This window comes from Salvia hispanica, chromosome 5 (assembly GCF_029641045.1).
Source record: "Salvia hispanica isolate PSC_SH4W2 chromosome 5, Shi_PSC_v1, whole genome shotgun sequence".
In the NCBI taxonomy this organism is placed as follows: Eukaryota; Viridiplantae; Streptophyta; class Magnoliopsida; order Lamiales; family Lamiaceae; genus Salvia; species Salvia hispanica.
The window spans coordinates 47,483,913-47,509,103 of record NC_142696.1 but is presented as its reverse complement, the minus strand read 5'-3'; the positions used below and the strand labels follow the sequence as shown (position 1 = coordinate 47,509,103).

Below are 25,191 nucleotides of genomic sequence, written 5' to 3'. Positions count from 1 at the left end.
TAGAAAGTTCATTGAGTACTTTTCAAGGTTTACTAATAATGAAATCGTTCAATACTTTTCTTAAAAACATAAGAGTAAAATAAATAAATAAAAAATTGAAATGATGAGTACATAACTTTAAATTATTGAATCAAAATATATTTTCACATGCATCTGAAAAAAATTGATTTACTTTACTAACTTTTTGTAAGTTTGATATAAAGATAGTAAAATTTAAAACTAAATAATAAAATCTACTCATTTTGGGTAAAACCTATGAAGCTCGGGTTAATTTCGGATCAGCCCTATTGGGTAGCAGGATAGGGTCATTCGGGTTTGAATTTTTTCGGATTATAAAATTGCAACTCTAACCCTCTCGAGTCGTATGATGTTCTGGCCAACACTCTCTAGTCTCTAGTCACTCTATCAAAAACTAAGTACACAGACAGTGGTGGTTAGTAAGAGAAGCTAAAAGCAATATATAAACTGCACCAGTTTGATAAAGACAAACGAATATTCACAACACAAAAAGACTTCCACACCGCAAAGATCGTGCTCTCTGAGGATTAGCTGGACGAAGCTCCGATAACCAAGTTAAACGTAAAGAACAAGGATTGGTATTATTCAAGTACAAGCAAACCTCTCTTAGCATCCCCACTACCTGGCTGCTTGAAAATCCCCAAAATCATCATCCGGTGCATTGTGTTGTTCTTTCTTCTTGGTGGCTTTTGCTTCTCCTTCTTGATGTTCTCTCACTCCAGATGATTTCTCGTTCTCAAGAGTTTTTCCAGGGCTAACTCTCGGGGTAATGCCTAACGGAGACTTCTCCGAAGTATCAACGGGTGAGACGGGTGGGGTAGGAGGAGGGAGCAATTTGATACTTACTGCACCTTCTTTGTTTTTACCCTTATCGTCCAAAATGAGATTACTCAATTTCTGCTCGAAAAACTTGGATCTTTTGCTGCCACCTTCTTTCTGTTTCGTAGAAAAAGAGAAACGGGATAAGATGAGCATATGCAATTGTTATAGAGTGATAAGATGGATCATGAGATCTTACTTTCTTGAGCTGAAGCACTAAAGTCTCCCCATCCTTCAAACTATAATCTACTGAAGAATGCTGGTATTGGTGCTCCATCTCTTCTGCAGTTTTCTTCTTATTCAGATACCTATAGATTGAATAAAATAATTCAATAGAGTCTCGGCAGCAGAGAGTTTTAAGGCCATTTACTTTAGACAACAGCAACGCAGGGCCAAACCGCTCTTAAGTCTTAAAACATGGTTACTAAAGGGAAGGCAAATTAAAAGGAGATGAAGTACTTCATATGGTCATGAAGAGCAGCTTGGAAGTCATATGCTTCTGATCTTTCTCGAAATCCTATACCAATGAAAGCATGGCGAAGGCGCCCATCTGCATGAATCGTAATGAAATGGTATCAGTTCTGTTTATGTACACATGAAATAAATAGATAAAAATTAGTTTATGTTACACATTGAAAATCAACAATGCTGTGCAGTCTGCAAATGATAGTCACAACTTAAGAAGGAAGAAAGAACCCAAATTGTCAATGATTAAGGAAACATACTGATGAAGCGAGTCAACCACTCTTAAAGAGTCAGAGCAATATGATTTTGCAATTCTTCTAGCCCTATATGTGCCTTTGTAAGTTGGAAATGTTAAAACCTGCTATATGTTCATTTGGAAATTGTAGGTAATTTGCATCAACCCTGATATATGGTGGACCTTTCAGTAGACTAACCAGATTAGCACTTAAATGGCGAGTGAAACAATTCGTATAGGTTGAACTAGCAAAAAAGTTAGGAAACTTCCTCGAGGCAGATGCTATGAGGTAGCAACTTATATATCTGTCGAGCATGTCTAATATTGTCACCTTCAACATGTGTGAAAATGATTAAAAAGGATGAACAGGATATCAGGCATGTAGTCAGGCTATTAATATAGTAAATCACATTAGTAACTTAATCTGACCTTGAATGTATGTTATGTCCCCAGGTGAATAGTGCACAAAGATTCTTGGTCATATATGACCTCAATCCCTACTGCAATGTCTATTATCTATTCCGATGCAGAAACACAGGACCAGACACAATATATTAGTTGGAAAATTCTTAACAGTAGATTGCATAAACAGTGTTCAATTAATCGTACATAAGGTACTAATTAGCCCGTAACTCAGCCCAAATTTTAGTTGGTTTTCTAAAGGTTATATCAACAACCATGGCCATTGAAAAAGAAAAGAAGAAACATAATCACTTATTCAATGAAGATCCAAACTCTGATCATATAAAGAATAACTATAGAAGCTAATATTAGAAGATTGAAGTTCTGTAAACTACCAATATTCTCTTCAATACGAAGAACGAAATATCTGCAAAGGAACCAATAGCAGTCTTATAAGTTGAACCACATTGTTTTAACATTAACAATATCTTTCAAGAGGTGGCTTCAATTGTGACCAATTTCTTTACCTGCTGCTATCAATAACAGCCTCAACAGGATGCAGCTCCCCTTCTCTCAAAAATGCCCGAGCATACAGCTCACCTGTTACATAGACAACAGTGATTAGAAGAGACAGAAACTAGATGAAAATGGATAGTTAATTAACACCGCTACCCAGTAGAAAATCAGGAAAATTCACCTGTTGTCTTGTCATCCAACCGGATAATGCATTCTTCTCCTTTACTAATAACTTTCAAATTACCTTCCCATGTCCATTTATTGACATCCCATTCATCAGCCCTACAAGAAGAAAGAATTCCATTTTTGAATTATTTCATCGATCAAATGAGTGCTGAGCAATTACATTATCATTTCTAATTCATAAGCTGCCTTCTAAATCAAGATTATGGAACTGCTCATCAAGTAGTTTAGGGGGAAACCTGTAAGAAGCTACAGATTTCCGTGGAGGTATCTGCAATATTATAACCGGAACATTAGAATATCCCCAAGAAAAAACAACAATTGGACAACAGAGTTTATGCCAAAGTAACTTAGAAACCAAAATGAAATGCAACATCTTTAAGATTAACTGTTGTTGGAATTCAGAGCAAATTTCAGGAGAATATTATAATCCCCCGAAATAGAAACTGGCGTGATTTTCGTGTGGAATTAACAGCATTGCAAATTTCAAATGCAACATTTGCTAGATAGTTTTGGAGTAGTCCTTCAGCCAAAGCAACTCAACCGTATGTTAATCAACGAGAATGCGCGAGTAGGATATCATTCCTTTTCATCCAGAACATACATTTCCTTATTTCTAACTCTAAATCAACTAATAATTCTTAATTTGATCCACTTTTTTCATTTTGAGCACACATAGCCATAAAAACCATTAGCTGTATTCATTCAACCATCCACAAACAAACTGAATTTCGAAACTAGTTAACACAAAACTAGCTTTTCTCCTTCGTATTGCAGATTAATTGAATTTTCAAGGATCGCTTAACAATGCAACAACTTATTCTCAAAACAACACATTATTTAGCCATAAAAAGAGGTGATTAAACACATACAATAAAGCAAGCAAGATCACACACACAGAATTTCTAGAAAAAAACGAAAAGGAAACCAAATCACCAGACGCATTTGTTAATCGAAACAGATATTGAAAATTACCACGTAAACATAGCATTCCGAGACTTGAAACAGAACCATCTCAACTGCGTCTGTTTCTTCTTCTTCTTCTGTAATCTTGTCTTTCTCCATATGATCCTTTGATCGATCAAAATGCAATCGCAATTGATTATCCAAATGCAGAATATATCCCCAATTGAATCCGATCGTTTTGAAATCCCAATCAAAATTTAACCTAATTGAATTGAATCTTAGAGGAATGTTGCTACAAACAAGCAATCGTCTTCGAATTTTAGTTCCAAAAAAATGTTTGGGGGCAGGATTGGAATTTTGAATATTATGGTTTGCCTTCATAGAATTTTGTAGTCTTTGGAAAATGAAGGGAGTATATTTTTTGTCAATCTTATTTTACTTTTGTATTTTTCTTATAATAATTTTAACACTTTGTTGTATTTAGTATATGGAAATGTTTTTCTTTATCATAATCGAAAGCGAATAAGGATATGAATGTGGTTAAGGGTCTACTGATATCGGTCTATGGATATGAATGTGGTTAAGGGTGTACTGATATTACTATCGGTCTATGAAAACTGAAAAACACAATAAATTCAGTCTTTAGAATTTTGTCGATTTTAAAGGTTTTATTTTGTATGGATGGAAGTGCAAAAATTAGATATGACTTACACCAAATTAGAGTGGATTATTGGTATATGGTTAGCACAAATAGAAACATACGTATATAGAAATATACATAAATTAAAGGCTATCACATTTTTTTGGAAAAAACTAGTAAATAGAAAAGCATTTTAAAGGAAAGTACAAATGTTTGGTAAAGGTTGGTTTGATTTATTTATTTTTGCTTCAACTTGAGTTAAGGAGTTGAATATTACTTTGATTCTTGGCATCAAGTCTTTATACCTTATCAATTATTGAAAGGAATTTAATTTCAAATATTACACATTTCCATTCAATGCACATGAAACATTTTTTTTGTTTAGCTAATTAGTAAACATGTTGCATGTGCATGTACTAAAAAGACATTTAACAATTGGGCTAAGTCCAGTCACACCCTTTTATTTGAGCTGGGCCTTAACATTAGGTTCAGAATTTATGGATTTGGATTACATGAGATTTTTTTTTTTTTTTTCAAAACTTGAATATTCTATTCAGTTCTAATTGGTTTTTTAAAACTAAAAATCCAAAACATTAAACTATATTTAAATAATATATTAAAATAATAATTATAGTTACTATTTTTTTTCAATTTTACGTTCGATTCGATTAAGAAAATATAGTAGTAGTTGTGAAATTTTGGAATCAAATAAAAATCTCAATGATTACCAACATTTTGTGCTAGTCTCACGTGTAGGATAGACACGTGCGCCGCCGAGCAGCCGTGTTGGTGTTGGATTCTTTATTTTATGTCCGTACATCAAGTCTTTACATTGAAAATTATTACTACTACTACAACTATAAAATATTAAGAGTAATTTATTTGTCTCTTTTACTATATTTTTCGTTTCATTATAGCTTGATTGATTAGTCTACTTCACTATACACGTCCACCTAATTAATAGCTGGACGTTACCAGTCAATTATAATTAAGAGAGCGACAACTACAAATAAAAATAAAAATAAAATAAAATATTTTATGTCCAATCCCATGGAAGATAAAACACCTAGCATATTAATACGATAAAATCAGCAACAAATATTTATTGTGCATATATGATTAACCTCAACAATATCAAAATCAATGAATAAACCGCATATTCTTTGCACTACGAAAAGAAAATTATTAAAATCTTCAAATTTCCCTATACTTAGGACCACTATAGTAAAATTATCCCTTTCCATCTCCAACCATATATCCACGAAACACATACCAAATCCCTCTTACCAAGATGGTGCAAACAAAAAAAAACTAATTTTTTAAAATGAAATCATAGTGATATAGTGATAGTATAGACAAAAAGTCTAGTGGAGTACTATGTATTGCCACATTTTTAGTTTTATTTAAGCACAAAAATATGTGTTTTATTCATTATCCCAATTTAATGCTCAATCTCAATAGTGATTCTAACTTCAACCTACTCTCTATGTTTTTTAAAAATAGAGAATTATTTTATTTTTGGTTTATTTTCTGAAAATAGAAATTTTACTACTCCCTTCCTCTGTCCACAAAAAAGTAGAGCAACTTGTGTATGACACGAGTTTTAATGTAAAATTGGTAAAGTAAGAGAGAAGGAAAAAAAGTAAGAGAGAATGGAAAAAAGTAAGTGAGAAGTTCTGTTAGTTGAATGATGTGTACGATTATTATTTATTAAAAACTTTCCATAAATGAATGTGCTCTATTTGTGGACGGCCAAAAATGATAATTATGCTCTATTTTTTATGGACTTAGGAAGTACTCCCTCCCTTCCACGGTAGTAGAAGCGTTTCTTTTCGATACGAGATTCAAGAAAATTTGTGTTAAGTGGGTTAAATAAAGGAAGAATAAAGTAAAGAGTGAAAAAGGTAGAGAGATGAAGAAAGAATAAATTAAGAGAAAGTAAAGTATTCCCTCCGTCCCAGATAATTCGGGTCATTTTGATCGGGCACGGGTTTTAAGAATTGTAATGAAAAATGGGGTTGAAAAAGTTAGTGGAATGCGGGTCATATCTTTAGTTTTATAATAAAATGTGAGTAAGAATGAGCTAGTGGAATATGGGGTCCACTACCAAAAAAGATAAAAGTGAAATGGGACAAATTATGTGTGACAGATCGAAATGGAAAATTGAGACGAATTATCCGGGACGGAGGAAGTAAGAGATAAGAAATGTGTTGACTTTTGTTATAAAAGGAAATGACTCGACTACTATGGAACGTACCAAAATAGTAAAATGACTCACCTACCGCGGGATGTAGGGTGTATATTTTAAGAAATGAACCCCACCAATACTATTCCCATTTCCACTATATAAGGGAATGTAGCTGAAGCACACAAACCCTATCTCACTCATCTGAGCTCTGTCGGCTGTCACACACATTTTTCTCTCACTCCCTTCGCTCACTCGAAAAGCCACACACCACCATGGCGGCCGCCGCCCCCACCTCTCTCTCCACCTCCCCCACCTCCACCGCAGCTCTCAATCCTCCTACAAAAGCTCCACCCGCGTCCCTCGGCTTCCTCTCCACATCCTCCCCTTCTCTCAAGCCGCTGCGCTCCGCCGCCTCTTCCCGAGCCTCCACCGGCTCCGCCTCGGCCGCTAGGATGGTCTCGGTCCCCGCCATCAAGCCCCTGGAGTCTCTCGATTTCCAGACCTCCGTCTTCAAAAAGGAGAAGGTCAACCTCGCCGGCCACGAGGAGGTATGAAATTAGGGTTTAATTGCCAAATGTGTGTGGTGGATTTGGGGGAAATGTTGCTGCTAGGGTTTATTCTGTTTGTTTATGCTCCGATTAAACAAATCTGAGGTTGATTAGTTTATTGCGGTTGGTAGCTGTGTAGATATGGATAGATCTGCTCTTTTTTTTGTTAATATTTAATTTGTATTAATAAGTGAGTAATAAATTAATGAATAATGAGGTGATGTAGTAAGATATTTGTATTAAGAGCTTGAATTTGTGTGATTGCTGATGGTGTTGCATTGTATGCACTGTGCAGTACATTGTGAGAGGAGGAAGGGATCTGTTCAAGCTGTTGCCGGATGCATTTAAGGGCATTAAGCAGATTGGGGTGATTGGTTGGGGCTCACAGGTACATTATTGCTACATCACTTGAGAATGTTGGTGATTATTGAGATAATTTGCTTTTGCTCATTTTTCAAAGAATATTACTGTGTTGATTCATTGTTGTTATAAGTGAAGTCTTGTTTTTTTTGGTGTAGGGACCTGCTCAAGCACAGAACTTGAGGGATTCTCTTGCCGAAGTGAAATCTGATATTGTTGTTAAGGTAATCTTATGTTTTTTTTACTTGGCTCGTTATGTGGATGAGACATGTTCTGATCATTTTTTGAAGTGAGTGATTTATTTTTATGTTGACTTCCATGTAGATTGGTTTGAGAAAGGGTTCTAGTTCATTTGCTGAGGCCCGTGCTGCTGGGTTTACAGAAGAAAGTGGGACGCTTGGAGACATATATGAAACCATATCCGGCAGTGATTTGGTGATGCTCTTGATATCGGACTCAGCTCAGGTGACCATTGCCTTGAACCTTCAATGAGGCCCTTGATTAAATCCTCTGTTTATGTCAACTACTTAATTCTTCTGGCGCATCTTTTTTCCGAGTCTTGTGTGGGCATTGTTATGATGCTCATAGAAGTTTATACCAATCAATTATGATTTGCTGTATGTGTTTTTCTTCGTTGGAGGTGTCTTTATTCTTAATTTGTTCAATGTTGCAGGCTGATAACTATGAGAAAGTGTTCTCACACATGAAACCAAACAGCATCCTAGGACTTTCCCATGGGTTCCTGTTGGGACATCTGCAGTCAGTGGGTCTCGACTTCCCCAAGAACATTAGCGTAATAGCTGTGTGTCCCAAGGGGATGGGTCCCTCTGTGAGAAGGTTATATGTGCAAGGGAAAGAAGTGAATGGTGCTGGTATCAATTCAAGTTTTGCTGTTCACCAGGTATCCATCTTGTTTATATGTGTTTATATCCAATGACAGGATTTACGTATATAGGTTACTCTTTGTGGTGGTGTGAATGTTTGATGTATTTTTCTTTTTTTTGCTTGAAGGATGTTGATGGCAGAGCTACTGATGTTGCCCTTGGATGGTCAGTAGCCCTTGGTTCACCTTTCACTTTCGCCACTACCTTGGAGCAGGAGTATAAAAGTGATATCTTTGGGGAGAGAGGTAAGAATGTCTCCTGAGGTTATTTGTGCCATGTTGGCTCAGAAATTCTCTAAATCACCTTTCGATCACATCAGGAATTTTGCTTGGGGCTGTGCATGGTGTTGTGGAGTGCTTATTCAGAAGGTACACTGAAAATGGGATGAGTGAAGATCTTGCTTACAAGAACACAGTTGAGAGCATTACAGGGACAATATCGAAGACCATATCAACAAAGGTTAGTTAAAGTGTTGATTTGTTTTAGAATCTTTTCGTCACCATTGCAATATTTTGTCTCGAGATGTATGAAGATTACTCAATTTCTTTGTTCTTTTAACTACTCTTTTTAATGAACTAATTTGGTTTCTGAAATTATTACAGGGTATGCTAGCAGTCTATAATGCCTTAGATGCACAAGGCAAAAAGGACTTTGAGACAGCGTACAGTGCTTCATACTATCCCTGCATGGACATCCTGTACGAATGCTACGAAGATGTCGCCAGTGGCAGTGAGATCAGGAGTGTTGTCTTGGCTGGTCGTCGATTTTATGTATGTCTACCAGTGATTCATTTTGATGAGACCAGTTGTGTTTCCTATTTCTTCAACTGATATTTATCAATATGTTTTTCTCCTTCAGGATAAGGAAGGCCTACCTGCCTTCCCTATGGGTAAAATCGATCAGACCCGGATGTGGAAAGTTGGTGAGCGTGTGAGAGCCCAACGCCCAGCAGGTGACTTGGGACCTCTGTATCCTTTCACCGCAGGAGTCTTTGTTGCATTGATGATGGCCCAGGTGCGTCTGTCTCTTTCCCGTCGAATATTTTCATTTCCTCGCTGTATATGAAGCTTTAAATGATTTGGTGGCAGAAATCTCTGATGGTTATGTGAAAATTTATTCTGTTCAGTTGATGGTTCCTATAATCTAACTGAATGTTCTTAAATTTGCTTTTGGACAACACAGATTGAGATCTTGAGGAAGAAGGGGCACTCATACTCTGAAATTATAAACGAGAGTGTGATCGAGTCCGTGGACTCGTTGAATCCTTTCATGCACGCTCGCGGTGTATCATTCATGGTTGACAACTGCTCGACAACAGCTCGGTTGGGATCAAGGAAGTGGGCCCCGAGATTCGATTACATCCTCACCCAGCAGGCCCTTGTAGCTGTGGACAACGGCGCCCCCATCAACCAGGACCTCTTGAGCAACTTCCTCTCGGATCCCGTGCACGGCGCGATCGAAGTATGTGCCCAGCTGAGGCCCACCGTCGACATCTCAGTGCCTGCCGATGCGGATTTCGTCCGCCCAGAGCTGCGACAATCCGGCAACTGAAGACATAGCAAGTCTTCATTCTCCTATACTCAGTTTGAGCTGAGCTTTAGATATTAAGATATGTCTGAGTGCTGCACTGGTTGAACCTTAGGATCCTGTTTTTCTTATTTATGTTTTTGTATGACGGTATGGCATAAAAGATTGTTCGGCTAGTTGGTAATAATATGATGTTTGTTGTTCTAAATTCCACTTGAGTTGACCTGATCAGTGATATTTATTTAATTGATTAGGTAAATTACAGGTGATCAATCCCAATCATTCACACACCAATTATAGTTAGAAGGCAACCTCTATAGTAGCATCTGCAACACCCAAGAGCCACATACTCTCTCTCATGATATAATAGTTTCATTACCACCATGAGTTATTGACTCTTGCATACATATACTCATCAACTGCTGAATGCTTCTTTTTAAAGAGAGATGGAAACAACAGGAAGAATCATACTTTGTAGAGTGTTAGCATTTTACTTTATCTCAAATATTTGTATGGTTTTCTAGCTCTAACAATCACCAAATTAAGATGGGTCATTTTGAATGTTTTGAAGGAAACTACTTTGGGTTCCAAGGTGTGGCAAGAGATATTAATGGAGCATCATCAGCATCGTCGTCGTCATTGCTTTTGAACAATGAGAGAGGAGAGTTCATTATGAGGCCAAGACAAAAGATGGGCGATGCAGACAAGGCGAACAAGGCTTCGATTGCTCTGAGGAATCACAGCGAGGCCGAAAGGCGAAGAAGGGAGAGAATCAATCGCCATTTGGCTACTCTTAGAACACTAACTCATGGAACTTCCAAAGTATGTATATCATTTTCATGCCTTCTTTAGTACTCCTTCAGTTCCATAGTAGTGGAGGCGTTTTTTTTTTCCGCACGGAGATTAAGAAATATTGTGTTAGGTGAGTTAAGTAAAGGGAGAATAAAGTGGAAAATGAAAAAGATAGATAGATGAAGAGAGAAAAAGAGAGAGTAAAGTAGGTGTGGAAAAATATGTTGATTTTTACTAAAAAGAGAAATGACTTTATTACTATGAAACGTACCAAAATGTCAAAATGACTCTATTACTATGGAACGGAGGGAGTATATAGTATCATTTTCATGTCTTTCATGTTTGGATTGGTTAATGATTTGTATTTATCATGAATCAGATGGACAAAGCAGGGTTACTAGGCGAAGTTATCAATGAAGTGAAGCTACTAAGGAAGAAAGCAGCCGAAGCTACTAAAGGCACAGTGGTGCCGAGCGATATCGATGAAGTTAGAGTGGAAGAAGAGGAGGACCCAAACGACACCGCTTCAACCTCGATCCGAGCTTCCCTCTGTTGCGATTTCGAGCACGAGCTTCTCCGCGATTTGAGAGAAGCTGTGGGGGCTCTGCCCCTCAGTGCTGTGAGGGCTGAGATTTCTACATTGGGTACTAGAATGGTCAGTGTTTTCGTGATCACGGGACTGAAAGGTCAGGTTCATCCCCTTGTCGATTCGATTCGTCAAGCTCTTCGTTCTGTCCTCGACAAGTTCTACGCATCGGACGAGTTCTGTTTGAGAAATAGTCCGAGCAAGAGGCAGAGAATGTCAAGTGTGTATATATATTCATGAGGAAATAGCAAATCCAGGTAGAAACAGGTGGATATGTACAAAGTGAAGCATATTTATAAGTGAGGGCAAATTATGTCTATTCCAAGCCCTCATCCTAACCAACAATATCAAAATCCACACTATGTATGGAAGGAAATCGAACACGCACACCAGTAGATTCAATCACTAAGATCAAATACTCATCTAATTAATTAACTTTCCACATTATGAATCACAATCTATTTTCAACAAGAACTATAACATAAGAACATAAGCAAAACAGCATACAATGAAACTACACTATCCTAACTGCACAATTACACTTTATGTTACAGACTCAATTCCCACCTCGGTTGTGAGAATAATTGGTGTGGGGTAGATTAAATGGGTTCTCTCACCTAACAGACTAGTCTTTTGGGCTGAGTTCTCATATTTGGTTTATATTAATTGGTGCTTTCATTGAGAGGCCAAATGGCTCGGAGTGGTGGTCGGGCAACGAACTCGCCGTGACTAACGAGTACGTTTGGGGCCGACTTGGAGTGGTGACCCACGGAGTGGTGGCCGGGTAAAGAATCCGCCGTGACCAACGTGGCCGTAACCAACGAGGAACTCGGAGTGGTGGCCTGGCAAAGAACCAATGGCCATGACCAACGAGGACGTTGGCCTTTGAAGGGTTGTGAGAACAATTGCTGTGAGGTATATATGATATTGAACTTATTTATCATGAGTCGAGAATACGAGAGCAAATATTCTTATAAATATTTTTAAGTCAAAGACTATGATATTCCACACAAAAAAGAAATTGGAGGTTTGAGTCAATTTATGATTCTTGGTTAGATAAATAAGACCAACTTGAATATACTATTGAGAAAGATATCTTATTTTGTTTTATTTGCTATTAGTTCAAGAATACGGTTAGAATAATGTAGATCTTGATACCCTTAGTATAATAAAGAAGTGTTATGCAATTAATTATTGACTAACTACCAAATTTCAAATATTGAATTCTAAAAATATAGCACTACAAGATATAAGATCACACTATGGTGCCTCAAATAAACATTAATTGGGACGTAATTAATTTTTCATATCTTCATGTTAAAATTCGAATAATATGAAGCTTTAAATATTTGATAGATATGGAAGAGATAATTCAATTCAAAACAAAAACAAATTGCAAATTAATACATGAAAAAAATTCACAAAAATCTACACACATCCACCAGGTACAAGCTTGCCATAAGAGGAGCCAATAACATGTGAACAAAGGGCCGTGGCCCGTCTCCCCGGCCCCTCGTACGCAAGGTCTATGTCGATGAGCTTCACGTTCTTGCACGGCATAGCCTCGCTGCACTGCAAATTCAACGCAACCTCCGTGCTCGACACCCCTCGGATATTCTTGAATGTCACATCTTCTATTTGCACATCCGAGCTCGATTTTCCCTATACATAAATAATAAATATATAATCACATTGATTTTTATTTTAAAAAAAAATTGAAATTTTGATTTACCTGCATATAGCAATGTGGTGAGGGGCAGTAGTACTGATCAATCACAACTGGATTTTTGGAATTTTTCATAATAATATTTTCAAAAACTAAACCGGAAGCCATGCTATATGAAGAGGGCGACCATGTCTTGATCCTAACGCCGTTTTCGGAGGCGATGAAGGTGCAGTTTGCGACGGTTATGTCCTCGACATACTCGCGCTCGTGGCCCCTCCCTAGGCTCCCGATGCTTATGCCGTGGCCGGGCCCACAGACGACGTTGTTCACCTTGATGTTTTGGCTGCCCGAGACCATGGACACGCAGTCGTCTCCCGTGCCAATGATGGAGTTTGCTATCGTGATGGTTCTCGAGCTGCCAATGTGGATTCCGTCGGTGTTGGGGCTGTCTGCGGGCGCGGAGAGCCTCACGTGGCTTATGGTTAGGTTTTCGCACGAGAAAACGTTGAAATGGGAGCTCTTGCTGTTGATTGATTGGATGTTTTCGACCCTCGAGTTCCGCACAAAGTCAAATCTCAATGTCTGCATAGACGCACGTAAACCCTGAACCCTAAACCCTAATTAAACAGATTAAGAAAGAGAATAAAGTAAGAGAGAGAAACTAACGACTGGAAGAGGCTTGCAGTGAGGGTTGCTTTTGCAGTCGTTGAGATGCCACGCGGAATGGCCTTGGCCGTCGAGGGAGCCACCACCTCTCACGGTGAGGGCGGATAAATAGCGAAAGGCAATCCACGTGTCGGTGAACGAGGAGGGGTCGGTGGGGGCCACGAGGCTCCCTTTGATGAGAAAGGCCATTGAGCCATTGCATGAGCCCTCAAATGAGACTGGACTTAACAAGAATCTCCCATTTGGGATCCAAACCCTACTCCTTCCCTTGTATGCACATGCATCTTTCCATGCTTTCACAAATGCCTAAAATTAATCATTTTACACAAAATTTAAATTTTATGCCAAAAATCAATTTATTGGAAAGTCTAAGCTAGCTCGAACTCATGAACTCGAACCTGGGCGTTGTCGGTGGTGCCATCTCCGATGGCCCCATAGCGAACGACGTTGAAGAATTTTGGCGGCACGGTGTGACTTGTAACAACTAGTGCAATGCACGAGAACAAGAGAATTGCTAGTGACCAAGAAATGTTTAAAATTGCCATTTTTAGAGGAATTTAACTCATTGCAACAATGGAATTAAACTGTATTTATATATGGTTTAGGATGAAGATGAGAAGTCATGAAGATGGTCAAGCGTAATAAATTGAAATTTATTTACAATTAAATTTTGGCTATTACTATTACTCTTATTATTATAAGGATAGCTCTAAAATTAAATATGGCGATATATATAGGAAACCGGTCAAAATCCATCATATTCGATTGATTTACCTAGCAATTGAGAGAAGTTATTTGTATTATTGTATCAACTGTCGTCGTTCCACATTCTGAAACCCTTCTTGCACACGTACGGGTATGAATGATGAATTTATTTAAGAAAATATATTTTGTGAAGTTTCTAATTTTATTTTCCAACTTGTAAATAGTAAATCAGGCCACCTTATTGGGTTTCATATCAATTATCCAGATTTATGTACTAGCAAATATCTACATATTTGTAGATAAACTGTCTAGAATTTACACCCTCCGTCCCATTTTAGGAGTCCCGGTTTATCCTTTTTGGGTGTCCCACTTTAGTAGTCCTGGTTGAAATATTTCATAAATGGCATTAGGGTCCATATTCCACTAACCTTTTTCTACTCACATTTTATTATAAAACTAATATAAAAAAATAGGACCCACATTCCACTATCTTTTTTCATCAACTTTCCTTTATATTTCTTAATATCCGTGCCGAACTCAACCGGAACTCCTAATGTGGGACGGAGGGAGTATAAAGCATCTAAAATTTGTTGAGAATTATCTAGAATAGTAGATTTTGGGGTAAAAGATAACCTAGATATTTATAGAGAAAATATTTAGATTATTAGAATATAAAAAAATGAGTGGAGAACTTTAGAACACCCTAAATAGTATATATATAGAGAGGTATGAGATCATTTGTATCAGTCTGAGAAATTGAGAAATGAATGAAAGTTTTTTTATCAATTTTGTTTTAAAGAAATGTTGAAAATTGCTTTGTTAGTATTAATTAGAATTGCAATCTATACACACATAAACGACAAGTTTTAGTCTTATTTTAAAATATTTATAAGTTATGGGCTGAAATTGAATATTCATAAAATATGTCATAATAAGGTTTAGATAAATAGACATGCTGTTAAATTTTAACTACATTGTCACTTTTTTGGATAAAAAATTGATCAATTCATACTATTAAGAATTTAAGGACCTAAAAGTATCAAACCTAACGTTATGCGCCAAAATCATAAAATGATTAAGGTTCGAAATTGGACTTCAATCAAATAAAAACTTGATTTAATCTTTTATTCGTTCAATTTTTAATTTTCCAATTTTTGACAATACAAAGTAGTAGTAGTAGTGTCTATCAAATGTATATCGCTACTGTCTTGGAACCTGGTCTGGATTAGAATTAGTGTCTGGATATGGAATTGTTATACATTTAGAATATCATTTATTAGATTTTTTTTCTCATTAGAAACTTTCTAAATATCTATATCTAGTGAAATATTTATATCTTGATAACACCTAGAGACGATTTAGGTGTTTTTAGTGATTGTGTATATGTTATCTCATAGCAAGTGTAATCTATGATGAAAATGCTATAAAAATACTACCTACGTCCCTGAAAGTTTGACACAATTTACCATTTCGTTCCGTCCCTGAAAATTTGTTACACTTCACTTTTTACCATTTTTTATAGTGACCTCATATTTCACTAACTCATTCCTACTCACATTTTATTATAAAACTAATATTTTAAAAGTAGAATCTCCATCTCATCAACTTTTTAAACTCACTTTCTATTACATTTCTTAAAACTCGTGTCGGGTCAAAATGTGTCAATATTTGGGGGACGAAGATAGTACTCCATCCGTCCCGCTTTAAGAGTCCCGATTGAGTCGGGCACATGTTTTAAGAAAAAAGTGTTTTGAGTGTAATAAATAAATATTGTAGTGGATGTTGGGACCCACTTTTAATTGAGTGTCCAATAAATAAATGTTAGGACCCACTTTTAACACTTTTTTATTAGTTGTAGTGGATGTTGGGACCCACTTTTAACACTTTGTAGGCATTTTATTATTAATTTATCTCAACCGGGACTCCTAAAACGGGACGCCCAAACCAGGACTCCTAAAGCGGGACGGAGAGAGTAATACATAAAAACAAATTACAAATTAGAAAAATTATGAAATAGACACATCAAGGTCCTCTATGATTAAATTAAAAGAAAATATGAAACGATCACTTCCAATTATTTGATCCATTTTATTTGAACAAAAAAACATGGTTTTATAGACAGGAAATTAGAAAAAGTACATAATATCAACCAAAAAGAAGCAGCAATAAACTAATCAGCAGCATCATTTTTCAACATTCAAATAATTTATGGGAAAATTCAGGCAAATCTAAAGCAGCATCGGCTGTCACTTTGTCTTCATCAACAATCTCCGGGCTGTTCAACGTATTTCCCTGCATCGACTATTTCGAATGAATCATACGATTTCGGGTGCTGAATTAGAATTAGAAGCAAGCATGGATGTCTAGAGGAGACTTGAAACACGAAGACATCAACAAGTGCCAAACTAAAGTAGTAGTATGTCGAAGATAGTTTCTTTTTACCAGAGTGCATGATCTCCGTAGGTAGCCCACGAGCAGCAACTGTATCCCATTGTCGTGACTTGCATCATGATCTCCATCGAGCAGACATGGTTGCTGTGTCAAAAGAAGTCACACGGAGGTGTTAAGAGGTAGACTAAATTACAGAACTGACATGATCTCGAGTAATGGGCAAAATTTTGACCGAGATCAGATTAAAAGCATCTTAACTAGAATGTGACAGGAACCTAATTAAATACTCCCTCCGTTCCATAGTAATGGAGGCAAAACTTTTCGGCACGGAGATTAAGAAAAATTGTGTTAGGTGAGTTAAGTAAAGAGAGAATAAAGTGGAAAATGAAAAAGGTAGAGAGATGAAGAGAGAAAAAAGTAAGAGAGAGTAAAGTAGTGTGGAAAAATGTGTTGACTTTTACTAAAAATGGAAATGACTCTATTACTATGGAACGGACGGAAATGGAAAAATGCCCCTATTACTATGGAACGGAGGGAGTATCATTCAGGAAATAAAGTTTTATATGCATCTAGCTTCTCTATCTATCTGTGTAAAAAGTATGAAGAAGGAACGTATTACGTATTAACTTAGTCTCTCAGTCTATAGATTAACTTTGTAATGACTTTCATGGTGTTCGTGGTTTTATAGATCACAAGCCCAGCTTCAGAAGTTGGGTGAGCAGCTTGATTCGGACGTTGGGGTAGGCAATGAGGATGATACAAAAACCAAAGCCTCGAGTGATGATGTAAAGGGCGGTTTTACTAGCCCACTGAATGAGGGTCAACTGAATTCTTCCCCGCGCAGGAAGAGGTCACGTTTTTCCCTTGAAGCTCAGGAGGCTTCACCTCAAGGTGTTTAAAAACTGTATACAGAGGCCTTTTTTGTCGTGTGGCATTTTAAAAAGTTAATGCACATCACATTATCTGTAGCACTTTAAAAGAAGTTCTGCCAGTTTTAATTTAGTTAATTGTATTATTTAGTGTATGCTCTATTGCTTTTTATGATAGTTGATAGCTCTGAAGAAGTATGCATTATCCAAATGCTATTTAGAATAACATGTTCAAAAGTAGATGAATAAAAGTACTCACGATTGTTTTCTTAGAAGAGATGCTGATTACAGCCTTCGAGACCTGCCCATCTAATTTGGCCCAGCCGATGTGTAGTCCCCATATTTGACTCGGAAGGTCAGGCAATCCATTATCTGGATCGTCACAATGTTTATCAAAGTTGTAGAAAAAGGTTATCGAAGAATAAATTAAATATTTGGAAGAGAAGGTAAATGAAATTTAAGTGTTCTACCTGAGTGTGCCTGAAAAAGTCCGTTGCTAAGAACACCCGTGAGAAGAATAGGTTCAGTAGGCAAAGCATTATCAACCCCTGCAATCATCAAATCAGAAAGTCATGCATCTACTCAAGCAAGGGATGGGAACAGGGGGGGGTGTATGACGAAAGTAGGAGACAGTACAATCATCAAACTCAGGAAGACCCCAATGTTCTGGTTGAAAATCTAGGAGTGAGTGCAGTATTGAATCAGCAATTGAATACGAATCAGATTCATTTTCAAGTGATGGCACGGCTACGACCTTCATGTTAGCAGCCTTTCCTGCTTTAACACCCACACTGTGGAGGACAAGATGCGGGGAAAATTAAAGCTTCTTGTAGAGGAAAAAATATATGTTGCAGCAACAAAGTTAAAGTAAACTGTGGCAAAAATTATGATGTGGAGAATAGCTGGAATGACGAAGGTGCAAATCTTCTTGTTTATTTATGATGCAATGGTGAACTTACACAGAGTCTTCGATCACAAGACAACATGAAGGATCCATTTCCATTCTTTTTGCAGCTTCCAGAAATCTGTGCAGCAGCAACATTGAATATATATTCAAATTAAAAATACAAAATAGAAAACCATGTTTAACAATATAAGATGCTATAACATCAGAAATGGTATAAGCTGATGTTATACTTATGACTTATGAGATTCTACAGTATTAACTTTCAATTGAAGTCAATCCAATCTCTTCATCTGGAATTGAATGATTGGATAAATACTTACAAGCGTGTAACAGAGATAGATATAAGAGTATATAAGAATGAAAGATCATATACAACCACAACATTATAAAATCAAGCAAAAGCACAAACATGTCACGAAGAAAGGCAAAAATCTGTCTTACAAGTCTGGAGCAGGCTTCCCTGATTTCACCTCATCACTTCCAAGAATGACATTGAAGTTATCCTTCCAACCTATACACAAAAAGTATTATAAAGATATCGAGGCAGAATCTAAAGAGGCACTTGTCCACTGAAAAAAAAAAGGCAAAAAGAGGGCTTTGAAATGGCAATCAGTTGGATCGACGAGGCAGGACTATATACATTATCCGACAAAACTAAAGACACAATGTCACTAGAGACACCCCAAAACAACCAACGTGAAGACATGTCATTGAGTAAAAATACGCAACAACTTGAGGATACCATCATAGAGACAGGTTCATTATTTGGACACATATAAGCACCATGTCCCAAGTTATTATCATGAACAAGATAACTAAGTTTAAACTGATAATTTCTGATTGACTAGTATGTTCATGGCATGGTACTCATAATTTCTATAAGATAAACTGAGGAAAGTAAGTGGCTACCATCATGGTGAGATATTTTCCCCTCGATATTCTTCCTCAAAGAATTTGAAGCGAGTCCAAATGGCACACCGTGCTTGTGCAGATGTCTCATGAGACGGTTAGCCCCCGGAAGTGGTTTAGCCAATAGCCACCTACACCAAAGAGATCAGAAGACAACATCACTGAGACATCCAATGCAATCTTTTCCATAGACAATGAAACAAGCTAAAAACAATAACATACAATAACTCAGTGTCACTCTACCAACATGCATAAACCCTGAGCTTCTTCTATATATATTTGAACTAGTATTCTCATTGAATTAAGCTAAATAGTAGTATCAAATCACTCGACATAAAACAGCATAGTTATAAAGATACGATTTTTAGCACTGATAATTGCATATAAACCCTAAAATCGAAGCGAAAACTCACGTTCCCTGGTACATTGGCAAGATTTCCTTCACGTATTCCTCGGTGGTGAGAGGGAGATCATAGTCATCCACAATTGTGAGAGACGATTCCTTGAAAGTCATCCCCAATCTCTTCCTCTCCTTCTCACTATCCTGCACCCTCCCGTATTTCGCCAAGAAATTCTTCAACACATTCTTCGTAACATCCTCTGACAACACAGAAACATCATCACGCTCCCTCACAAATTCACAATCAATCAATCAATCGAACAATTAAATCGAGAGAAACGGGAAGAAATCGATACCTGTGTTCAGAAGGGTTCCGTCCAAATCGAAAATGACGGCGGAAATTTGGGGATCGGAGCTCGAATTCTCCGCGGCGGAGCCCATAGGCTGTGAATGCGGTTTTGCGATGTTGTGTGGATTGGGGGAGAGAGAGAGGGGAGGAGCGTTGGGATTGAAATAGAGAGGGATTGATTCTCATCGCAATAGGGTTTATGGTGGCTGGAGAATAGAATTGGTGTGTGATTGAGTTCTATGTGGATTCAACATTGAAGCATTATTCTAACTGAATATGGTATTCTGGATATAGAATTGTTCTTGGCATATGCCACCTCTTCCCCTTCCCAATATAGAACTTCTTTTGCATATTCATGCATTATATTTTAATAGTAGTAGTATTTTAAATTATAATAGTAATATATTATATATCTTTTCAAATTTTAAAAGTCAATTTTGGAATAAAAAATTATAATTCAAATAACATTTATCTATAGTTGAGATATTATTTGTTTTAGAATAAATATTTAATTGTAGGAGTTACGGATGTCAGTGTAGCCCGCAATCTGTGGGCTGACCCGAATAGCCCGCCAAATTTATAGGGTTAGAGCCAAAAATTTCTAGCCCAAATATTCAAACACGATTAGCCGCACCCGATTAACCCGCCACCCGCTAGGGCCAGACTCGAAAATTCGATGGATTGGCCCGAAAACCCGATAAAATTTCTATTATTCAATATTTTTATTCCTAGTTGTACACTTCATATTAATTTTATAATATAGATATCTAAAAAAATAAATTTCAATTTAATGTTAAGCATACAAATTATATATTGAATTTTTATTAATATAAAAATTGATAAATAAATTAAAAACTTCAAATTCAAAAAAAAATATTTAAATTTCTAAAACATGCATTAAAATTTTAAAAAATATCTAAAATATTAGTATTTAATCATGTTTATGATTGTATTTAGGTATATATCTCAAATTTATCATAATTAAATATTTTACTATAACTATTTTTCATCATTATTTATTGGATTCATCGCATGTTAATGCTATCAGTAGCAACCCGATTAACCCGCTAGGCTAATCCGAAACCCGAGCTTTTAGGGTTAGGGTTGAACTTTTCATAGCCCGAAAGAAATCACAATCTGATTAGCCCGCACCCGATTGACCCGCAACTCGAGCGGATTGGCACGAAACCCAATGGACCGGCCCGATTGACATCCATATACATAACGTCTCAATTTCGACAAAAAAAGTCCCATGAAATATCCAGACCAAATTGCCACTGCAGTTTAAAGAAGGTGTTGAAATATTCCGGGCAATTTGGAATGAAATTGCTGTGGCATGATATTTTAATAATGTTGGCACATGAGATACGATCATATGAGATTGAGACATTTTAATTTATTTAAACGTTTAATGAATAAATCAAATATTTACCGATTAATATATTAAATGCATTTAATATGTTTTTCAAAACGATGCCTATTTGTTTTGCATGTATGAAAAAATGGATTAGTGAGTTAAATTACTAGAATCATTTTATATTAGTACGTCATACCCCTTCATCCCAATTTAGTTGATATATTTATTATAAATACAAAATTTAAGAAATTAATATTTAAATTTTAAATGAATAGAGAATAAAATAAAAAAGAGAATGAAACTGAGATAATAAAGTTTTGGCCAAACGGCTAATTCAAATAGCGACTTAGTTGGTTAAACGTTTTCCTCTCCGACTAACCGGTCCGAGATTTGAGTCACCATGTTGAAAACTACACCGAAGACATGTTAGTATGCAGGAGAATAATTCAAATGAAAAGTTTGGTGGAGACGAAAATAATGATATGTTGAGTTAATTCAAATAAACACATCTAGGCTAAGGTAGTCACTAAAATTAAACCACCTATACGCCACATCAAATCCCACAACAATAAAACAAACCACAAGCCAACAGCATCATTCACAACCACTGAACAAAGTATCAATACACAAACATAAACACAATGTATCTACTTCGACCCCAAACACGCATATCTCCTCGACAAATCATCGACTTTTCACTGCATTGTACATATAAAAAGAGTGTAGTTGGGACCCGGGAGAACGGTCGATTTGTAACTATAATAACTAAGTGAAAGGGGATGGGAGAAAAACTCACCTTAGCAAGTGCACCTTCGCCTCCAGGCTTGGAGGTATTATCCTGCTTTTGTGCTTCGTCTGCAAGCAAGGGATAAGAGATTACATACTTTCAGAAGAACGAGAAAGAATCTTGGAGGATGGGTGCCCTAAGTTTTTCCGATAATTTCACATTGATTTTCCACAAACAAGTGGCAGGCAGCAGATGTTGTCACATTTGGTAAGTTTCTGCTTTAAAATATGATGGAAATCCAATGGAAAGAATATGCTTTGAGAAGGGTTTATTCTTGGATGATGATGCATAGTTCTCTTATTATAATTCTCAAGTCTTCATTATTAATGATGCACTTAAAATAATATAACAGCAGCACATCTTAAAGCCTAATATGGTGAACCTCAGCAACGCATGTAGGAAATTCATAGCGTAGAGATATGAAAAGAACAAATAAAAGGAATATCGGGAATAGAAATGACATGTTATGTTTTGGCACCAAACATTTAGATGTAAAAATTTCAGAAGATCCTGAGTTGCTATGAAGAAAGTCAACTGGAAAGGAAATGAATATTTGCAGAGCTTTACGTCTTTACCCATTAAAATTTAACAAAAACTAATTTATTTGGTTTTCTCTATTTCTAATGGCTGTCAGGTAAGGTTACCTCCATCCTCTGGAATGTCAGAGGTCCACAGTGTGAGGTTGTCCCTAAGCAGTTGCAGGATTAAGGTGCTATCCTTGTACGATTCTTCGTTCAACGTATCAAGCTCAGAGATAGCTTCATCAAAAGCTTGCTTTGCAAGATGGCACGCCCTGGAACATATAGATAAGGAAGTTGAGATGGATTTAAAGTGACTGAATATTATCTTAGAATCAACAGTATTGCTGAGAAGACATACCTTTCAGGGGAATTCAAAATTTCATAGTAAAAGACTGAAAAATTCAAAGCCAGCCCCAAGCGAATAGGATGTGTTGGAGGCAGATCAGTCTCAGCAGATTTAGTAGCCAACTTTAACCAAGTTCAAAGAAGAATAGTGGAGTAAGTATTAGTACAAAACTGAAATAGGTAGGTTATTATGCCAGTAGAGTCAGTATAAAGATTACAACTAGAATAGTAAGTGAATGAACAAACAACAGATAATATTTCGTTATCATTTACTGCAAAGAAAATCTTGTTCAGATGCACATTAAGATCCAGGTTATCACAACAAAAAAAAAACAGGTTATCTCGTATTGAGATTGAGTTATTAACCATTGTTGTATCAATTCTTGGATCATTTGTAAACAGAAACATCACTTATGACAAACAAGAATCAGTAAGCCTTACAAAATCCTATCCTTCCTTAGGGGATGGGGTGAGCTTGGCGGAAACCTTATTCATAAACTGTAAATTGATAAAGAAACCCAATGCATACCTCATATGCTTTCAGTGACTGATCAGCAACGTCATTCCTGTCGTTACCTACCTTAAATTCAGCCAAATACCTATAGTAATCCCCTTTCCTGAGAAGGTGAAACACACTCAAGTTAGCAGCAAAAAAGGACAAAAAAACGAAAACTCATAAATCCATAATTTGTCAATAACAGAGTAACTTCTTACATCTTATAGTAAAACACGGTTGATTCACCAGCTGTGCAGGAAGGAATAAGATGCTCATCAACGACAGTCATGATATCACTACAAATATTAGTGAGCTCTAACTCAACCTTCTGGCGATACTCCTTGATCCGCTTAGCATTCACCTCATTTCCTCTGGACTCTTCCTTCTGCTCAATTGATGACAATATTCTCCATGAAGCTCTTCTAGACCCAATCACATTCTTATACCCAACAGACAGCAAGTTCCTCTCTTCGATCGTTAACTCCACATCCATTTTAGCCACATTTTTCATTGATTCCACCATCTCTGCAAAATTACCCCAATTTTTCGAATCATCAGACAAATCAGAACAGTGTAAAACCAAATTTCTCGAGATCAGGATTATCAAAACCAGAATCAGTAGAACCGAACAGGTAAAACACTGTCCAGTTATTCAAATCATAAATTAACTTGAAACTCCTAAATACTAAGAAAGATGAACTTAGAGCTCCACATAAATACTAATCAGAAAGCATTTAAGCAGAAATTTCAATCTCCAACCTTCTAACATAGCTGCAACAACATCAACCAAATAGTTTACTACTTCAAGTTCTCCAAAAATTAGCAGAGAGTTAAGCAAAGCGCAAGCAGAGACGAGATCGATATTCATGCTAAACTAATCGATCCAAATTTAGTCGGAGCGAGGGAGGAAACGGTTTACCGTCGTATCGCTCGGCTTGCTCGGCGAGTTTAGCGACGTAAACAGCGGTTTCGCGATCTGAAGAGGAAGCCATCGCCGATCCAAAGGCGCTCTCTCTCTCTAGGTTTTTGACACCTGCAGATTTTTTTTGCGAGTCGATTTCCACAGCAACAAAAGGGGAAAGTAGGAGTGAGGAGAGAAATGATTGATTGACTGACCAACTGGATTGATTGACTGACCAGCTGCTCCCTCCTGTGACTTTTATTCAGTTCCCTACGGTTTCTAGCACAAAATATTAAAATATTGAATTTAATTTAATTGAAATGAATAGAGAATTTTCTAAATAATAGTAAGAATTTTAATATAAAATTGATTTAAAAAGTTTAAAATAAGAGAAAATTAATATTGCGATTAATGAGATCCAATTGTACCGCATATGGTGAAAATAATTATTGAAAAATGATTAATTTTATGGTGCGAAACAAAATAGTAAAATTCATTGCTTTTCTTATAGCAGCGGGAGTATATTAAAATACTAAGGGGCTGTTTGGTTTGCAAGATTGTATCTAGGATTAAATTTGTATTGTGTTTGGTTCATGAGATTCAACCTCACAATTCAATCCGATGGATCCTAGATGGATAATTATGGGATAATTAGTCATAGTTAATCCCCTATAATTAAAATAATCTCACAACTCAATCCTAAACTGTATCTTGATATTATTTTATCTTTCAAACCGAACACCACCTAAATTTCAAATTATTGACTATCCAACAAAAAATATTTTAAAACAAAGGGTGATTAGACAGATTTTTGTATGAATGCATGGTTATTTAAGAATAGTCAACTTCAAGCAAGTGTTAAACAGCAATCCATAATAATATGCCATAAATATGTTAATAAATTTAGCATAAA

At 36.5% G+C, this 25,191-nt stretch overlaps 6 protein-coding genes across 7 annotated transcripts; 2 read left to right on the top strand and 4 right to left on the bottom strand.

Moving 5' to 3' along the window:
• Positions 1–448: 448 nt before the first annotated feature.
• LOC125190381 (uncharacterized protein At1g03900-like) lies at positions 449–3,921 on the bottom strand. Its single transcript, XM_048087674.2, has 8 exons — positions 3,614–3,921; positions 2,878–2,909; positions 2,637–2,737; positions 2,467–2,539; positions 2,335–2,366; positions 1,297–1,387; positions 1,037–1,145; positions 449–954 (listed from the first exon to the last, which is right to left on the bottom strand). Exons 1-8 carry the CDS (start codon positions 3,701–3,703, stop codon positions 637–639), a joined length of 846 nt encoding a protein of 281 aa, XP_047943631.1. The 5' UTR covers positions 3,704–3,921; the 3' UTR covers positions 449–636.
• A 2,644-nt stretch (positions 3,922–6,565) lies between these two features.
• LOC125186869 (ketol-acid reductoisomerase, chloroplastic-like) lies at positions 6,566–9,899 on the top strand. Its single transcript, XM_048083345.2, has 10 exons — positions 6,566–6,920; positions 7,216–7,308; positions 7,439–7,504; positions 7,605–7,745; positions 7,954–8,181; positions 8,292–8,409; positions 8,484–8,623; positions 8,767–8,934; positions 9,023–9,178; positions 9,347–9,899. The coding sequence occupies exons 1-10, from the start codon at positions 6,645–6,647 to the stop codon at positions 9,713–9,715; spliced, it is 1,755 nt and encodes a 584-aa protein (XP_047939302.1). The 5' UTR covers positions 6,566–6,644; the 3' UTR covers positions 9,716–9,899.
• A 142-nt stretch (positions 9,900–10,041) lies between these two features.
• LOC125186871 (transcription factor bHLH30-like) lies at positions 10,042–11,485 on the top strand. The gene is made up of 2 exons (XM_048083347.2): positions 10,042–10,513; positions 10,863–11,485. Exons 1-2 carry the CDS (start codon positions 10,238–10,240, stop codon positions 11,307–11,309), a joined length of 723 nt encoding a protein of 240 aa, XP_047939304.2. The 5' UTR covers positions 10,042–10,237; the 3' UTR covers positions 11,310–11,485.
• A 1,012-nt stretch (positions 11,486–12,497) lies between these two features.
• Positions 12,498–13,946, bottom strand: LOC125188227 (exopolygalacturonase-like). The gene is made up of 4 exons (XM_048084989.2): positions 13,800–13,946; positions 13,402–13,707; positions 12,802–13,317; positions 12,498–12,731 (listed from the first exon to the last, which is right to left on the bottom strand). The coding sequence occupies exons 1-4, from the start codon at positions 13,944–13,946 to the stop codon at positions 12,498–12,500; spliced, it is 1,203 nt and encodes a 400-aa protein (XP_047940946.2).
• Positions 13,947–16,249: 2,303 nt separating this feature from the next.
• LOC125190342 (bifunctional riboflavin kinase/FMN phosphatase-like) lies at positions 16,250–20,204 on the bottom strand. Of its 2 annotated transcripts, none has more exons than XM_048087620.2 (10): positions 19,879–20,204; positions 19,596–19,782; positions 19,183–19,313; positions 18,715–18,784; positions 18,326–18,391; positions 18,003–18,157; positions 17,837–17,914; positions 17,626–17,738; positions 16,549–16,641; positions 16,250–16,407 (listed from the first exon to the last, which is right to left on the bottom strand). In XM_048087620.2, exons 1-10 carry the CDS (start codon positions 19,961–19,963, stop codon positions 16,297–16,299), a joined length of 1,089 nt encoding a protein of 362 aa, XP_047943577.1. In that variant the 5' UTR covers positions 19,964–20,204; the 3' UTR covers positions 16,250–16,296. The 2 variants fall into 2 exon arrangements, with proteins under 2 accessions (XP_047943577.1, XP_047943578.1); XM_048087621.2 differs by having other exon boundaries at positions 16,250–16,398.
• A 1,469-nt stretch (positions 20,205–21,673) lies between these two features.
• On the bottom strand, positions 21,674–24,494 carry GRF9 (general regulatory factor 9). The gene is made up of 7 exons (XM_048087330.2): positions 24,297–24,494; positions 23,596–23,902; positions 23,411–23,498; positions 22,895–23,004; positions 22,660–22,808; positions 22,025–22,083; positions 21,674–21,926 (listed from the first exon to the last, which is right to left on the bottom strand). Exons 1-7 carry the CDS (start codon positions 24,367–24,369, stop codon positions 21,924–21,926), a joined length of 789 nt encoding a protein of 262 aa, XP_047943287.1. The 5' UTR covers positions 24,370–24,494; the 3' UTR covers positions 21,674–21,923.
• Positions 24,495–25,191: the final 697 nt, after the last annotated feature.

Coding starts and splice junctions, on each gene's coding strand:
- LOC125188227 (XM_048084989.2), bottom strand. CDS start 13,946: ATGGCAATTTTAAACATTTCTTGGTCACTAGCAATTCTCTTGTTCTCG. Junction 13,318..13,401: donor ACTGCAAGCCTCTTCCAGTC/GTTAGTTTCTCT, acceptor GCGTCTATGCAG/ACATTGAGATTTGACTTTGT. Junction 12,732..12,801: donor CACCACATTGCTATATGCAG/GTAAATCAAAAT, acceptor ATTTATGTATAG/GGAAAATCGAGCTCGGATGT.
- LOC125186869 (XM_048083345.2), top strand. CDS start 6,645: ATGGCGGCCGCCGCCCCCACCTCTCTCTCCACCTCCCCCACCTCCACC. Junction 7,505..7,604: donor AATCTGATATTGTTGTTAAG/GTAATCTTATGT, acceptor ACTTCCATGTAG/ATTGGTTTGAGAAAGGGTTC. Junction 7,746..7,953: donor TGATATCGGACTCAGCTCAG/GTGACCATTGCC, acceptor TCAATGTTGCAG/GCTGATAACTATGAGAAAGT.
- LOC125186871 (XM_048083347.2), top strand. CDS start 10,238: ATGGGTCATTTTGAATGTTTTGAAGGAAACTACTTTGGGTTCCAAGGT. Junction 10,514..10,862: donor TAACTCATGGAACTTCCAAA/GTATGTATATCA, acceptor ATCATGAATCAG/ATGGACAAAGCAGGGTTACT.
- LOC125190342 (XM_048087620.2), bottom strand. CDS start 19,963: ATGGGCTCCGCCGCGGAGAATTCGAGCTCCGATCCCCAAATTTCCGCC. Junction 16,642..17,625: donor TCTCTTCTAAGAAAACAATC/GTGAGTACTTTT, acceptor CTTTTGACACAG/CAACCATGTCTGCTCGATGG. Junction 16,408..16,548: donor TACGGAGATCATGCACTCTG/GTAAAAAGAAAC, acceptor CATTCGAAATAG/TCGATGCAGGGAAATACGTT.
- LOC125190381 (XM_048087674.2), bottom strand. CDS start 3,703: ATGGAGAAAGACAAGATTACAGAAGAAGAAGAAGAAACAGACGCAGTT. Junction 2,738..2,877: donor AAATCTGTAGCTTCTTACAG/GTTTCCCCCTAA, acceptor TTCTTCTTGTAG/GGCTGATGAATGGGATGTCA. Junction 955..1,036: donor TAGTGCTTCAGCTCAAGAAA/GTAAGATCTCAT, acceptor TCTACGAAACAG/AAAGAAGGTGGCAGCAAAAG.
- GRF9 (XM_048087330.2), bottom strand. CDS start 24,369: ATGGCTTCCTCTTCAGATCGCGAAACCGCTGTTTACGTCGCTAAACTC. Junction 23,903..24,296: donor GCAAGCCGAGCGATACGACG/GTAAACCGTTTC, acceptor GTAATTTTGCAG/AGATGGTGGAATCAATGAAA. Junction 22,809..22,894: donor ATTTTGAATTCCCCTGAAAG/GTATGTCTTCTC, acceptor TATATGTTCCAG/GGCGTGCCATCTTGCAAAGC.